This window comes from Hemitrygon akajei, chromosome 7 (assembly GCF_048418815.1).
Source record: "Hemitrygon akajei chromosome 7, sHemAka1.3, whole genome shotgun sequence".
Lineage (NCBI taxonomy): Eukaryota > Metazoa > Chordata > Chondrichthyes > Myliobatiformes > Dasyatidae > Hemitrygon > Hemitrygon akajei.
The window spans coordinates 172,961,594-172,978,325 of NC_133130.1; the positions used below are offsets into that span (position 1 = coordinate 172,961,594).

The following is a 16,732-nucleotide window of genomic DNA, read 5'->3' on the forward strand; positions in this document are numbered from 1 at the left end:
TCAGGCCATTAGGCTTCTGAACTCCCTGCCACAACACCTTCGAAGTGTCACTGGTTAATTCGTCCTGAACCCTACAATATTTAATTTATGCACTTTACTTTGTTTATTTATGCTTTATTTATTAATAGATTTAATTCTTACTTTCCTTAGATATTGTGTGTTGTATGTGTGTTATGTGTACTACCATGCTTTACACACTGGTCTGGAGAAGATTTGTTTCATTTGACGGTATACACGTATATAGTTAAATAACAATGAACTTGATTTGAATTGACAACACTGACATTGCAGAATTCCAATGCTTTTGTATCTACCTGAGAGAATGGAAGGGCTTTAACATCTTTAGAAGATGGCAACTCTGATTAATGACACTGTTCTTGGATAACCGGAACATTTTGAGTCCATCTAAGAGAACAAAGCTCAGTACATCACAGAAACCAACCTCTCCTCCAGGGACTTCTCCCTGCCTCAGGAAAACAGCCCGCATAACCAGAGACCCCACATACCCCAGACATTTTATCTTCTCCCATCTACCATCGGGCAGAAGCTTGAAAGTACGTGCCACCATACTCAAGGACGGCCTTTACCTTGCTGTTACAAGGCTATTGAATATTTTCCTGGTACAATAAGATGGATTCTTGACCTCACAATCTACCTCATTATGCTCTTATACCTCATTGTTTACCTGCACAACACCTTCTCTGTAAATGCTGCAATTTGTTCTGTATTCTGTTACTATTTTACCTTGTACAACAACAAAGCACTGTATAATCTGATCTGTATAAACTGTATGAAAGACAAGATTTTCATTGTATCTCAGTACATCCAACAATAATAAACCAATTCCAATTCCAAGCAGGTGTTTTAATGTCCCACCCTCCTGATTATGGTACTTTTTGAAACTGTGCTGGCATTTCTGGAATTCGTAAGACCATCAGATACAAAAGCAGAATTAGACCATTTGGTCCATTGAGTCTGCTCTGCCATTCAATGATGGCTGATTTTTTAACCCCATTCTTCTGCCTTCTCCCTGTCATCTTTAACCTCCTTATCATTCAAGAAGCTATTAATCTCTGCTTCAATACACCCAGCAACTATGCCCTTTGTAGCAATGAATTCCATAGATTCATCGCACCCAGGCTGAAGAAAATCTTCCTCATCTCAGTCTGAAAGGGTCGTCTCTTTATTCTGAGGTTTTCCCCTTAGATCCTACATTCTCCTACTCTGCATGTCCATTCTATACCAGGCCTTTCAGTATTCAGTAGATTTCACTGAAATTCCCCGCTCATTCTTCAGAACCCCATCTTTGAGGCCCAGAGATGTCTTCTGTGTCTACCTCATGTGGTGATAGGCATTTTATGTCTCAGTGGATACATGGATCTCACCACTTTGTTCATGCCCCCTTCTCATGACTACCATCAGGGAGATGGTTCAGGAGCCTGAGGGCCCACACTCAATGTTTCAAGAACTGCTTCTTCCCCTCCACCATCAGATTTCTGAATGGTCCATGAACACGAGTACTATCTCGTTATTTGTCTTCTGTGTGTATTTATTTTTGCACTGCTGCTGCAAAATGACAAATTTCACACCATGCTTCAATGGTAATAAATCTGATCCCAATCCTATCACCACCGACTACTTGGTGCTACCTTGACATGGCAGTGAGTGTGCTGGGTACCTTTGGCATCTACTCAAGAGATACCAGGAATTTATAAATATCCTGGTGGAAAGTTGGCTCCATTGACCCTTGTGGCACCTCCTGGACTTGGTGATGGGTACCAGGAGTTCTTTATTATTTTACCCCCACCCCTATTAACAGGCTGGAGTTTCCTTGAACCCGGGGGGTGGGAACAACTTGAATCCCAACCACTTGAAGAAAGTTGGGAGGGACTGGCCCGTGGGCTCTTGCTGTGCAGGCGGTAGGAGGTGGGGCAGGCTCGGGGATAAGGAGGGAGGAGGCTCCTTTAAGTCAGAGGACGCGGGGCTGGAGAGTGACCGAGGAGTTTGACAGAGTGAGTTGAGAATCACCCCCTACCTTCCCCGCGCTCTCCCTCCGCCGGGTCGATGTCACGCTCCTCCTCTCTCCGCCGCCGCGCCGTGCCCCGCCCAGCCCCGCCGCCCGCGCTCCCCTCCCCACCCCTCGCTCCCTTGGCTGAGCCCCGGCGCACGGCTCCACGCCAGCCCGAGGCTCGGGCCGCGGCGGCAGGCCCCGGCCTCTGATTTCTCTTTAAACCACCACCCCCTCCTCCTCACCCCCTCGCTTTGTTTCGGCAAATTGCAATAAAGTCGGGCGGCGGGTGGCCATGAAAAGCTGTTTCTGTGTCAGACGGAGGGACGAGCTGCCGCAGCTAACAGTTAAGTCTGTAATTATTGTTGTTAGTAGATCTTAAACGTGGGGAGGAAAATAAAACCTTCCCTAGGCTAATGGTGAAGAGGTTCATAAATTATATATTATCTCTGTGTGTGTGATGCAGATTAATGCCCGGCCTTTGGGTATCAGGTAGGTTCAGTTTCACCCAGTCCTGGCACTGTATTTAATCCTTCTCCCATTGTGTCTCCCACTTACAATAAGAAGCATTTAATGTACTGCCATCACACTATATTGTGTCTATTACGTTGACAACCTGACCAGACCCAGATATGCAGTTTTATTCTAGCTAAATACAGTAATTTTTGTTTCACTGAAAGCTCAGATCCGTTGGAAATAGATCCCCAATTGAGATTTTGCACTGTGCTTATCTTTTTGGCTTCATGTAGTGGAAGGGGAGAATGATTATTATTGAAATAGAATTTAAATGGCACTGAAGCCCATGCCTGCTCTCCTGTACAGTAAACCCATCCATTCCATTTCTCTCATCCTATCCTCTTAGGCTTGCAAACTATATTCCCTCTAATACCTATCCAATTTTCTTGGAAATCTAGATTGATCCTTGTTTTGACAATTCAATGACAGTGAGTGGCCGCTGGTTGGGTAAAAAGTTTTCCCAGGTATACATCTGTGTCCTCTGCTAATCTCTTTTAATCTGTGCCCCTGGTATTTGGGTGATCTGCTAATGGGAAGAGCTTTTCTGCATACCCAGTATAAACCTGTCATGATCTTATACACCTATCAAATATCCTATTGACCTACTTTGGACCCAGGAGAACAATGCTGAATGGTTTAGCGCAGTTGAAATCGCTCAGATTTAGAAGTTAACTTAAACATTACGTGGAACACTTTTAAGGTTTTCTCCCTGGAGTGGAAAAAAAAAAGCTTAATTTGTTTTGGGGAAAATGTTGGGTATTCAGTATTTTGTGAATTTGTTATTTTTTGCAGGCTGTAGTATAGTTTTTGTGATAGAATCATGCAATTCTTTCATCTTTGTACAAATTTGTTAGTTTTTGGTTTATAACTAACTTGATTTTGCTTACACAGATACCTTGTGGTTAAATATTGACTGATATGATAATATCTTGTATATGTAGAATCTGACTGTTTGCTTTAGAGTGTATGGTCACCATTGGAAAATACTTGATAATTTTCACCTTTACTTGTTTATTTATTTAGCGAATCAACGCAGAATAGGCCCTTCTGGCCCCTTGAGCCATGTTGCCCAGCATCCCCGCAACCCCGATTAACCCTAACCTAATCATGGGGCAATTTACAATGACAGGTTACATCTTTGGACTGTGGGAGGAAATGGGAGCACCTCGGGGAAAACCCACGGGGAGGACATACAGAGACCTTACAGACGGTGCTGGAATTGAACTCTGGAATACCCTGGGCTGTAATAGTGTCGCTGCCATGGCAACTAGTTTGATAACATGCGATGTTTTTGGTGTTCAGTAATAAAAATTCAAAATTCAGGAAATACTGCAAGTGAGGTATTTTAATCACTCCTTGGTAGACTGTTAATTTGACTGAAGAAGGGTCTTGGCCTGAAATGTCGACAGTTTACGCCTTTCCAGGGATGCTGACTGACCTGCTGAGTTCCTCTAGCATTGTGTGTGTGTGTGTGTTGCTTCCATTCCTGCCACTGTCTGTAAGGAGTTAGTACATCCTCCCCCATGAATCAGTAGGTGCTCTGGTTTCCTCCCACATTCCAGAGATGTAGAGGTTAATTGATCACATGGGTGTCATGGACTTGTTGGGCCGGAAGGACCTGTTACTGTGTTGTATCTCTAAATAAAATTAAAAATAAATAGTTTTTCTTTCCATAGGTGCTGTTTGACCAACTGATTACAATTCCTTTATACAAATTCTCAGAATTTGCAGTATTCTCCTTTTAAACAACCCCATTTTCTTATTCTGGCTTCTATTGCCCTTTTCTTTCCGTTCATGTGAAGGATTTTGGCCGGAATGTTGACTGTTTATTCCTCTCTATAGATGCCGTCTGGCCTGCTCAGTTCCTCCAGCATTGTGTGCGTGTCATTCTCCTTTTATGTTTTGCCTGGAAGCATTTCACATTGAAATCTTCTGTGGTCCTCACAGTGGTAGAGGCAGAGGCTCCTGCAACATTTTAAAGAAAGATGAGCACTTGAATTATTAAGTTACAGAAAGGTGTGTATAAAGTTTTGGGATAAATATAGATGAGTGGTGGGATGGAGATACATCCCTCCCAAAGGAGGTGTAAGGTGCTCCTTCCCTCCACTAGCCTGCAGGTCACCCTTGGCACCTGCTTAGCCCCCCGATCAGGGTCACGTGAGGCTATGGGAGCAGGTCTATGAACAGCTGGAGATATCACAAGTCCTGGTTACGCGACCAGTGACACCAGGTAGACAATCTCTGAAGAGTAACAGACAAAATGCTGGAGGAACTCAGCAGGTCAGGCAGCATCCATGGAAATGAACAAACGGTCGACGTTTTGGGCCGAGATACTTCAGGACTCGAACGGAAGGAGAAAGAGGTCAGAGTAACAAGGAGGGTGGAGGAGAAGGAGTCTAGCTGGAAGGTGATTGGTGAATTTGGATGGGTAGGAAAAGTAAAGGGCTGGAGAAGAAGGAATCTGATAGGAAGGTATGGATAATGGCTGTGGTCACCTGTCTTGTAAAGACACTGCTCAGAAGAAGGCGATGGCAAACCACTTCTGTAGAAAAATTTCCCAAAATCTATCATGGTCAAAAGACTAAGATTGCCCGCGTTATTCGACACAAGACATGATGACGATAGATGAGTTCTTGATAGATGGAATGGGTGTGGTGGGTTGAAGGACCTCTTCTGTGCTATATGATTTGCTTTGGTTAGGATTTTGATTCAAAATCTTTTGGGACAGGGTACATGTTCAATTCATTGGTTAATAAAAGCTAATATAGTAAAATGCAATGATGGGGACCAGAGTAACTTCCTTTTCTCTCTTCATTTTACTTCTAAACATCTCTGACTTTTGCTGGAAGATGTTCAGTGAGCTTTGGCTTTTTTTTGTCTTTCATCAATCACTATTCTTAAAGCATGAACTTGGGCACGGAATAGATTAGCTTCATTTGTCAAATGTACATCGAAACATACAGTGAAATGCTTCCACTCCATCTGCCAAAAGCCATTTTAGAGAACAGTTAAGGCCCAACCACATTGCTGAGTGAAATTGGAAATTTCTACGGATGTACTGTGGAGAGCATTCTAATTGGTTGCATCACCGTCTGGCCACTGCACGGGATCAGAAAGTCATAAACTCCTCCAACTATATCATGAGCACTAGCCTCCCTGCCATCAAGGACATCTTCAAAAGGCGATGCCTCAAAAAGATGGCATCCATCAATAAGTATCTCCATCAAGGAGGAGGTGCAGGAGCCTGACGACTCAATGCTTCAGAATCAGCTTGTTCCCCTCCGCCATCACGTTTCTGTAAGGACAATTAGCTTCATTGGGGGACTGCTTTGTCAAGCACATCGGCACCATCCGCCACAAGCGGGACTTCTGGTGCCCAAACACTTTTAAATTTTGATTCCCATTCTTCTTCTGACATGTTGCTCCATGGCCTCCTCTTGTGCCAAGATGAAGCCACCCTTGGGGTGGAAGAGCAACACTTTATATTCTGTCTGGGTAACCTCAACCTGATGACATGCATATTGATTTCTCCTTCTGGAGAGCAAATGTCTCCTCCCCCCACCCCCCAATTCCTCTATTCCCTATTCTGGCCTTTCACTTCTTCTCACCTTCCTATTACTGCTCCCTGAGTACCCCCTCCTTCCCTTCCTTCTATTGTCCACTCTCCAGCATTTTACCTTTTTCACCTACCTGGCCTCGCCTATCACCTTCCAGCTAGCCTCTTCCCCCTCCTCCCTCTTTGTTATTCAGGCATCTTCCCCCTTCCTTCTCAATCATGAAGAAGGGTCTCTGCTTGAAACATCTCTTTTCCATAGATGCTGCCTGACCTGCCAGTTCCTCCTGCATTTTGTGTGTGTTGCTTTGGATTTCCAGTATCTCAGAATTTCTTGTGTTTGTAACATTATTTTGCCTTTTGTTTAGCTCTCTTTATGCACTAAATTTAATTTTATACACAAACAACAAATTTCACGACATATGCCAGTGATATTAAACCTGATTCTGATTCTCGAGTTGTCTCTTCTCTCTTGCCTACTGGAGAGAGGCCACCATAAAATGTCTCCATTAAATTATGAAATCTATTAGTTTGATGAGCAACACTGGCTTCTCTTCCAGATCAGCATTCCTAATATGAAGTCCTTTTTACACCCAGTTCACATTAATGGGCACTAAGCATCTTCCAGTACTTGGTTATCCTGCTCAAAACCAGTTCTCGAAATGGATGCTCTACACTGAGCTTTGTTGGTGGGGTTAGAGGTTGCCACATGGATTGAAGAAACTATTTGAGAATGTTCTCAAAGCCTCCTTAGAAAATGTGCAGTGACACATGGAAATCTCTAGTTTGTGGTTGGTCAGAGCAGGGAAGGAACATTTGGTTTGGATTAAGAACAGTAAGAAAGATAATGAAGGATCCCACCCACCCTGGTCATGGACTGTTTGTCCCACTCCTATCAGGGAGGAGGCTAAGTAGCATCCACATCAGGACTACCAGACTCAAAAGCAGTTACTTTCTCCAAGCTGTAAAGCTGACTAACGCCTCCACCCACCAACCTATCCCAACTTCCGCTGCTTTATCATTTCCTATCAGTACATTGTGCCCTGTGTCTAGTGTCACTTTATGGACATACAATCAATCTATGTATATAGGTTATCTCATTGTGGTTTGTTTTTGTGCTGCACGGGATCTGGAGTAATAATTATTTTGTTCTTGTTTATACTTGTGTACTGAAAATGAAATTAAACTAGAGTGCTATGTGGGAGGGAAAGGTTAGAATGATCTTGGAGTAGGTTAAAGAGTTGGCATAACTGTGAGCTGAGGGGCCTTAACTATACTATGTTCTATGTAATCCTGTCTGTTAGTTGGGAGCACACACAAAATCCAGCATTAGTGATACAACCAGTGCACTGCCTCCCAAACTGCCCATCCCCTCAGCTGTTGTCGAGTCTGTGCATCCATATCAGTCACTGTAGAACCCACAGAACTGCAGCCGTTCAAATCATCTTCAAAGCAGAGGGATTATCCAAAGAGAAGATCGGGTGCATTGCATAAGGTAGTTGATGTGATAATGCAGGGAGATTGTGGAGGAGATTTTTATTATTAATTGGATTGTAGGTATGTGGAAGTGAAGTGCCCTTGGAAAGGTGATGGCAAGTTGTTGCTTTCGCTGAGCTGCTTCCTGTGGAGGAGCTTCTGTTGGGGATGGAGTTGCAAGACAGACCAAGTGATGAAGGATCATGCAACACTTAGAGGGAACCTGTGGTTGGCGACCTTCCTATGTGCCTGCTGCCCTAGTTTTTATCATTGGGCCAGCCTTCAAGAACAATTACAGGTGGTACCCATTGCGTACATGCTGCATTGGTGGTGGCTGGACTGTAGTCTTAGGAATGGTGGACTGGATTCTTCCTGGTCAAGGAGCTCTGGTGAGCTGGAAGATACTAAGCTGGTTGAACACAAAAAGCACTGGAGGAACTCAGTGGGTCAAGCATAGATGGATAGTCAACACTTTGGGTCAAGAACTTTCATCCGGACTTTCAGTCTTGACCTGAAACATTTCCTTCCACAGAGGCTGCCTGACCTGTTAAGTTCCTCCGGCATTTTTTTTTGTGTTGCTGGAGATTTCAGCACCTGCAATCTCTTGAGTTCATTATGCTGGTTGACTGTTATTGGAGCTGCACTCATCCATTCATATAGGGACTATTCCACCTTACTCCTGAGTTGGGAGGATATTATCAGCATTGGGGAACTTTAGTTGGACATAAGTCCATAGTCATAGGAGCAGAATTAGATAATTTGGTCCAGCTCACCTGGGATTGTTTTCTTTGAAGAAACTAAGGGGTTTTAATTGACTTGCATAACATTAAGAGCCTTTCACAGAGTAACCAGAAGAGATCAATTTTTTTCGGCAAAAGGATCAGTAACTAGTGAAGATGAATTTAGGGTGATTGGTTGAAGGATTAGAGCAAAGTTAAAGTTTTCTCCTGCCAAGAGTGGTCAGGGTTTGGACTACAACCTTTGTACTGTTCTGTTGTTTTCATGCTCATCACTGTATTGATTATTACCATGCATACTGTTTACTGTGTGGGCAAGGGATTTCATTGCGCCCTGCTGGATGTGACAGTAAATGAATCTGAATATGCTGCCTAAAAAATAGAAATCCTGAATGTATTCAAAATGTGCCTGAATGAGCAATTATTTACTAGGCGATGGTTTATAAGCCCCCTTGTCATTAACTAGCAGATGTACAGTGGCCTGGTTGCATCACCACCTGAAATGGAAACAGCAATGCCCTTGAACAGAAATTCCTACAAAAAGTAGTGGATACGGCTCAGTCCATCAATGGTAAAGCCCTCCCCACCATTGAGCACATCTACACTGAGCTGTTTCACAGGAAAGCAGCATCCATCATCAAGGACCCCTGTCTCCTGGGCCACGCTCTCATTTTACTGCCGCCACCAGCTTCAGGAACAGTTATTATCTCTCAACCATCAGGCCCTTGAACCAAAGGGGTTAACTTCAATCAACTTCACTCACCCCTTCACTGAACTGTTCCTACCTCTGGACTCTCTTCCAAAGACTCTTCATCTCATGTTCTCGATATTTATTGCTTATTTATTATTTTTTTTTGTACTTACACAGTTTATTGCCTTTCGCACGCTGGTTGCTTGTCTGTCTTGTTGGGTGTGGTCTTTCATAGAATCAGTCATGTTTCTTGGATTTACTGTGGCTGATTGCAAGCGGCATGCTAGCGTAGTGGTTAGCACAGCGCTTTACGGTACCACTGACCCAGGTTCAATTCCTGCTGTCTGTAAGGAGTTTGTATGTTCTCTTCATGACCTCAAGGGTTTCCTCAACAATCCAAGATGTATCAGTTGGTAGGTTAATGGGTCATTGTAAATAGCCCTGTGATTAGGCTAGGGTTAAATTTGGGGTTGCTGGGGGGCGCTGTTTAAAAGGCCAAAAGGGTCTATTCCACTATATATCTCAATAAATAAATAAAAACAAATCTCATGGTTGAATATAGTGACATATGTATTTTGATAATAAATTTACCTTGGAGGATCTCCTTTTGTTTCATAAAAGTCAGTGTTTCTGGTGGCATGTTAATAACCTACCAATTGTTCTGAAAAGCTGGTAAATGTGGTGGTTAGTTTTTACAATTGAGTGATTTACTGGGTCAGAGTACATTAGAAGTAATTTTATCCATTATTTCTCAAAATGGTTTCACAATCATTTTGTTTCGGTGGCACTGACCCACATTACTAGATTTTATTTTCAAAATTAATTTCCTCAAAGTGCCATTTTGCTAATGACATCTGAGTATTAGTTTGGCATCGTGATCAGTTCAAAGCAAAATAGATTTTATTGAATATTTCTTGCTGGTATTCAATGTGTGTTAATGAAGGTTTGAACCTTAGAAATGACTGGATTAGAGGGAGTTACTTCACAGTTTATGTCAAGGCACTGTTTTATGCATCTCATTTCGTGCAGCTGCTTTCAATGCGGCATGTATCATGACAGAAATCTTGATCTAAACATTGTTGTTTGCTGACTGATGGAGGTATACAAAATTAGGATGGGTATAGATGGGGTAAATGCAAGCAAGCTTTTTCCACTGAGGTTGGGTGGGCCAACAACCAGAGGTCATAAGTTGAGGGTGAAAGGTGTAAAGTTCAAGGGGAACTTGAGGGGAAACTTCTTCACTCGAGGGTCATGAGGGTGTGGAACAAGCTGCCAGCATGAGTAGTGCATGTGAGCTCGATTGCAACATTTAAGAGAAGTTTGGATAGGTGCATGGATGGAAAGGCTTATAAGAGGGTTATTGTCCTGGTGCAGGACAATGGGAGTAGGCAGTTTAAATGGTTTCATCATGGACTAGATGGCCTGAAGGGCCTATTTCTGTGCTGTACTTCTCTATGACTATTAAGCTCAAAATTTTCCATGATCTTGCCTAATTGATCTCTGAAATCTCCCACTCATTTCAATGAGATATCTGCATTCCTTTAATTGTAACCTCCTTGAACATTTCCAGATTTAACCACAGGACCATTGATATCTTCCCTTTGTATTTACCCCAGCATTCCCATCCCTCTCCAAGTGCACGTGCAAAAGACTGCTAAATCTCTACAAAAAGCTTTTGGTCATCCATTTGAATAATTTCTAACATGACTCTGAGTCTATTTTTGTTTGATGACACACCTGTAAAGAGCCATGGAGTGCCTTGCTAAAAATGAATGCAGCTTCTGGAACACTTTTGTGCAGGTGTTGCAGTAAAATTACATCATTTTACATTATTTGTTGACGTATACATTCAGCAGCCACTTTATTAGCTACCTTCTGTCTTAATAAAGTGGCCCCTGAATGTATGTTCGTGATCTTCTGCTGCTGTAGCCTATCCACTTCAAGCTTCAACATATTCTGCATTCAGAGATGCTCTTCTGTACGCCACTGTGTTAACGTGTGGCTGCGTGAGTTACTGTCACCTTCCTGTTGGCTTGAGCCACTCTGGTCATTCTCGTCTGACCGCTCTCATTCTTCATCTTCATCATCATCATATGATGTGAGTAATCATGGTCTTCACGACCATGATTGTTCTTGGCAGTTTTCTACAGAAGTGTTATTCCATTGCCTTCTCCTGGGCAGTGTCTTTACAAGATGGTGACCCCAGCCATTATCAACTCTCTTCAGAGATTGCCTGCCTGACATCGGTGGTGGCATATTCAGGGCTTGTGATATGTACCAGCTGCTCACACAACCATCCACCACCTGCTGCCATGGCTTCAGGTGACCCTGATCGGGGGTGGGGGGTGGTGCTAAGCCAGTGCCACACCTTGACCAAGGCTGACCTGCAGTCTAGTGGAGGAAAGGAGTGCCTTACACTTCCTTTGATAGAGACGCATCTCCACTCCGCCACCCATCTCTCTCTCAATAACAAGGCATTTTCTCCCACAGAACTGCCGCTCACTGGATATTTTTTGTTTTTTCGCACCATTCTCTGTAAACACTAGACACTGCATGAAAATCCCGGGAGATCAGCAAGCCACAATCATTCCATGGTCAAAGTTACTTGGATCACATTGCTTCCCCATTCTGATGTTTGGTCTGAACAACAACTGAATCTCTTGACCATGTCTGCGTGCTTTTATGCACTGAGTTGCTACCAAGTGATTGGCTGATTAGATATTTGTATTAATGAGCAGATGAACAGATGTACCTAATAAAGTGGCTGCTGACTGGTTGCAGCATTAGGTTATGTTACTGGCTGTTTGGACAATTTTAACTAGACAGTTATACACCATACTTCTATCACATTCGCTGCATTTCCAGTCTATTAATAGCTGTAGTTCATTGCTTGTTTCTTGTAGGCATTATTCAAAGGTGGTGTACTGTTTTTCTACTCTACCTCCAGTATGGAGAATTGTACTAAATTATTCTAGGTTTCTCTTCATTTCCACTTCACTGAATAATTTAAAGTTCTGTGTGAAAAATCCTGCTTTTGGATTTATCATTTGTGGGATAAATAGGCTTGGCATCACAAGCCCAGTATATTGCAATGAACTTTCCAAAACACCAGTGCCATTATGACTTGTGTAGGATCACAGAAAATATGTTTTCCATTTCCAGCTGAGAATTGTCTTTAAAGTCCACATATGTTGTGTGAACATAAGAAACGGAAGCAGGCGTTGACCATTCCGACACTCGTGCCTGCCCTGTCTTTCAGTAAATCAGGGCTGATCTTTTACTTGACTTCCACTTTTGTGAATACTTAATTCCCTTGATAGATTTTGGGAATTAATCTCATGAACATACTCTGTCACTGAGCCTCCATATTCAGTTTTGAGCGTAGAACAGTACAATGCGTGAACAGATCCTTCGGCCCACAATGTCTGTGCTATACATGATGCCAAATTAAACTAAATCTCTTCCGTCTGCACATGATTCACAACCCTCTTTCTTATTCATGTGTCTGTCTCAAAATCATCATTATGTGCCATGTTGTATGACATGGGCAGTAATGGTCTCATGACCATGATTGTTCTTTGCAAATTTTTCTATGGAAGTGGATTACCATTACCTTCTGTGCAATGTCTTTACAAGACTGGTGACCACAGCCAATATCAATACTCTTCAGAAATTGTCTGCCTGGTGTCAGTAGTCGCATAACCAGGACTTGATCTGCACCAGCTGCTCCACCACCTTCCCCATGATTTCACTTGTCCCTGATCATGGGGGTAAGCAGGTGCTACACCTTGTCCAAGGGTGACCTGCAGGCTAGTGGATGAAAGGTGTGCTTTTTATCTCCTTTGACAGAGGTGTATCTCCAGCCCACCACCTGTGTGCCTATCTAGAATTCTCTTAAACACCACTATCATATCTTCTTAACCCTCATAAAATACTGGAGGAACTCAGCAGGTCAGGTAACATCTAGAGAAAGGAATAAAGGTCTTTTGGGCCAACACCTTTCATTCGGACATCATAATCATTTCTACACTATACCTGACAGCATATTCAAGGCACCTACTACTACCTGCATAAAATAAAACTTGCCCTGCATTTCTCCCTTTATATCGTTCCCTTCAACCCCCCTCCCCCTTCACCTCAAGTACATACCCTCCAGTATTTGAAATTTGAGTGGCGAGATTTCTTTCTATCTCGGCCTCGAATGGCCAACTCCTTATTTTGACACATCCCTGCATCCACGCCGTCAAGCCCCGAAGAGCTTTAAATGTTTCTGATGTATCACAGATAATTCTTGTAAGATTGAGGGGTCAAGACTGAGGCTTTATTCTCTTCCCTTGTGCCAGATCTTTCATATCAGAAATAAAGAAACCGTAGATGTTGGAATCTGGAGGAATACAACCTGAAATGCCGACCGTTCATTTTTCTCCATAGATGCTGTTTGATCTGTTGAGTTCCTCCGTGCTTTGTGTGTTAATATCAATCTGGTAAATCTGAAAGCAGTATTGCAGATGCAATCCCATCAGGGCTGTACATAATTGAAGTGTGAGGTCTTTATGCACAATTAAAGCTAACTTGCTATTTGCATTCCTAAATACTCTTTGTATCTGCATAGTAACTTCAGTGATTTGACTGCAGAGACACCAATACTTACCAAATTCTCGTCATATAAAATATATCTTCCTTTCTGTTTGTGGACCAGAGTGGAATGCATGACGTCATATTTGTTTTTCCTCGTGTGCTTGGCCATTGTGTAACCTATCTACATCCTTGTGAAAACTCCTCAATGTCCTCCGGAGTTCACACAACCTCTTGAGTTTTGTAAGATGCCATATATTGCTGAAGGAGCTAGGGATCCATGTTCAGATTGTACGGCAAACCAAAGGAGCCACATTTGAGGCGGCAGAAAGAAGCAGTCATTGGCTTTGGATCAAGTGAAAAGACTGCTCCTGGGCACCAAGATAGCATCAAGAGAGTGGAAAGTAGCGTGACTCTGGAACACCAGAAGTCATCGTCCAGCCCTCTGGAGATGTAGTGGGCTAATCACTAAAACGTCGAGGAAGGAGGGTGTCCACTTGAAAACCACTGCCTGTCGACCCTGTGCTACTCCCAACATCAAGGCAGTCTCGAGCAAGTGCTCACGACCCATTGCCAGGAGGGATCTTGTCCTGTGGTTTTTTTAAAATCTCCCCATCCAGATGGCCAAAATATATTTATTTAAAATCCTGCACGTTTCTATTTTCCCAGGTTTTTTGTTCTCTTTTTTTTCCCTCCATCTTCCATTGAAGATACAAGTTTGAAAACTTGTACTATCAAGTTTAAGGACAACTCCTGTCCTATTATAGGACTATTGAACTGCCCCCTAGTACACTAGAGAGTCTTGACTTCACAATCTACCTCATTATGGCCTTGCACTACACTTCTCTGTAACTGAAACACTTTATTCTGCATTCTGTTAATATTTTCACTTGTAATACCTCAATGCGCTGCAGAGAAGCAGTTTCAGCGACAGGTTACTATCGATGCAATGCTCCTCAGACAGGATGAAGAGGTCAATACTCCCCAATGCCATTAGGCTTTACAATTCTACCGCCAGGACTTAAGAACTTTTTAAAAGCTATTATTAATGCTTTTTGAGATAGTGATTTAGATGCATATCATATTTTTTACTGAGTTAAGTATTGTATGTAATTAGTTTTGCTACAACAAGTGTATGGGACACTGGAAAAAAGTTGAATTTCCCCATGGGGATGAATAAAGTATCTATCTATCTATCTGTCTATCAATGAAATGATTTGTATGGGCGGCAGCAAAACAGTTCTTCACCGTACCTCAGTACATGTGACTAATAAACCAATTTACTAATTTAAATTTCTCTGCTTTTGCCATTCAAATTTATTGTACATGAATCCTTTCATTTCAAAAATGTTTCTGGTTCACTTTTGTTTTTATTTTTAAAATTTGCACATTGCCAAGTAGCAACATTCTGCAGATGTTGAAAACGTGAAATAAAAATAGAAAAAAGCAGGTCAGTAAGTTTATGTGGGGGGGGGGGGGAGAGAGAGTGTCTGCAATCTTAAATAGTAACTATTTCTCTTATCACAGATGGTGCCTGACCTGCTGAGTATTTCTGCTTGCTGTTCTTATTTAAGGCGAAATAACTCTTTAAAATATAGCTTCATTTTTTCTCTTTGAGGACATTGAACATCATGGTTTGATCTGCCAACTGATGCTGAAACCCAAAGTGACAGTGCAAGACTCAAGTTGGTTCATATGTCCTGTGTGACAGTTTGTCAGTGCTAACAATTGAAGTTGCCAGGAGAGTCTAATCAGAATCAGGTTTAACATCACTGGCATATGTCATGAAATTAGGAGCAAAGATCTCATCAAAAATTGTTTGAAATCTTTCTTAATTGTGCTTTCTATAATTTCAAAGCTTTCTTCTGTCGAGTTGATCTGAGAGGCTGTAAATGCTGGAAATCCTGAGCAAGATACAAAAAGCTGGAAGAGTTTCGGGGGTCAGGCAATATCTATACAGGGAAATTACTTTTTGCCATCAAGTACATTTTCTGCTGCAAAATTTAAAAGAGAAACAAACTTAGAAATACTGAGCAATTGAGGCAGCAAATGCCTAAGTATGAACAGTATTCTTATTATTATATTTAATATAATGCGTTCATTTTCATAAATGGCATGAAAGGTTAGTTTTGGTCATGATAAACACACACTGCCTGGTAAAATACCATCTGGTTCACTAAATGTCCTTCAGCAAGGGCTGGGTCTGCTTTATTTAACTACTCTGTCCTCTGTTGCTCCAGCTGCATTAGTGCAGGTAATTCATAAGTGCCTCCTCAGTTCAACAACAATTCGGGATGGACTATTAATAAGACCATAAGACATAGAAGCAAAATTAGGCCATTTGGCCCATCAGATTTGCTCTCCCATTCCATCATTCCTGATTTTCTCATTCTGCTGCCTTCTCCCTGTAAACTTTGACATCTTTACTAATTAAGAACTTATCAACCTCCACTTTAAATATACCCAATGGTTTGTCCCCCACCAGAGCCATCTGTGGCAACAAATTCTTCAGATTCACCACTCTCTGGCTGAAGAATTCCTCCTCATCTCTGTTTCAAACTGACGTCCTTTTATTCTGAGGCTGTGTCCTCTGGTCCTAGACTCTACCACTTTAGGAAACATCTATTCTATCTAGGCCTTTCAAGAGCTGATTTTGAATGAGAAGCCTCCCTCATTCTTCTAAATTCTAGCGAGTACGGCCCAGAGCCATCGAACGCTCCTTGTATGTTAACCCTGTCATCCTGAGATCATTCTTGTGAACCAATGCCAGCACATCCTTTCTTAGATAAATGCCAGCATTGCTGGTGACTTCATGTCTGTGAACAAAAGAAAGTCACATTGAAGCTTGTGCTTTAAAGTCCACTAGCATACTCCTGCGAAGCTCTTAATGAATCAAGTCAAATTATTGCCTTCTCTGCCAGTGGTGATGACAGACCTGGAATTAAATAGTGTTTCTTGCAGACATGGCCCAGGTTTGGAGGGAGAAATTCTATAATTATGGTGTTGAGTGTTCACTTTATATGTTTACTGCTCAAAGATGTCACACGCTTGCTATTGTGCTTTGCTAACATCCTAGTTTAGCACAGTTAATGCTATTCTGACCAAAACCAGATGGTTATCAATTACTACCTAAGAGCTAAATAATAGTCATTTTTTTTGGGGAGAGGGTTGATATT

At 42.2% G+C, this 16,732-nt stretch overlaps 1 protein-coding gene across 2 annotated transcripts in view; it reads left to right on the plus strand.

The window, feature by feature from the left end:
• Window positions 1–1,909: 1,909 nt before the first annotated feature.
• Window positions 1,910–16,732, plus strand: part of LOC140731182 (multivesicular body subunit 12B-like) — a 276,241-nt gene continuing 261,418 nt past the window's right edge. The window contains exon 1 of one of the 2 annotated variants that reach the window (XM_073052625.1): window positions 1,910–2,012. Coding sequence is in view for 1 of the 2 variants with exons in the window: in XM_073052624.1 (XP_072908725.1) it covers window positions 2,304–2,354 (51 nt within the window). In the remaining variant the exon portion in view is untranslated. Of the gene's footprint in view, window positions 2,013–2,093; window positions 2,355–16,732 lie in introns of those variants that run through there. The other variant, XM_073052624.1, reaches the window with a different exon arrangement.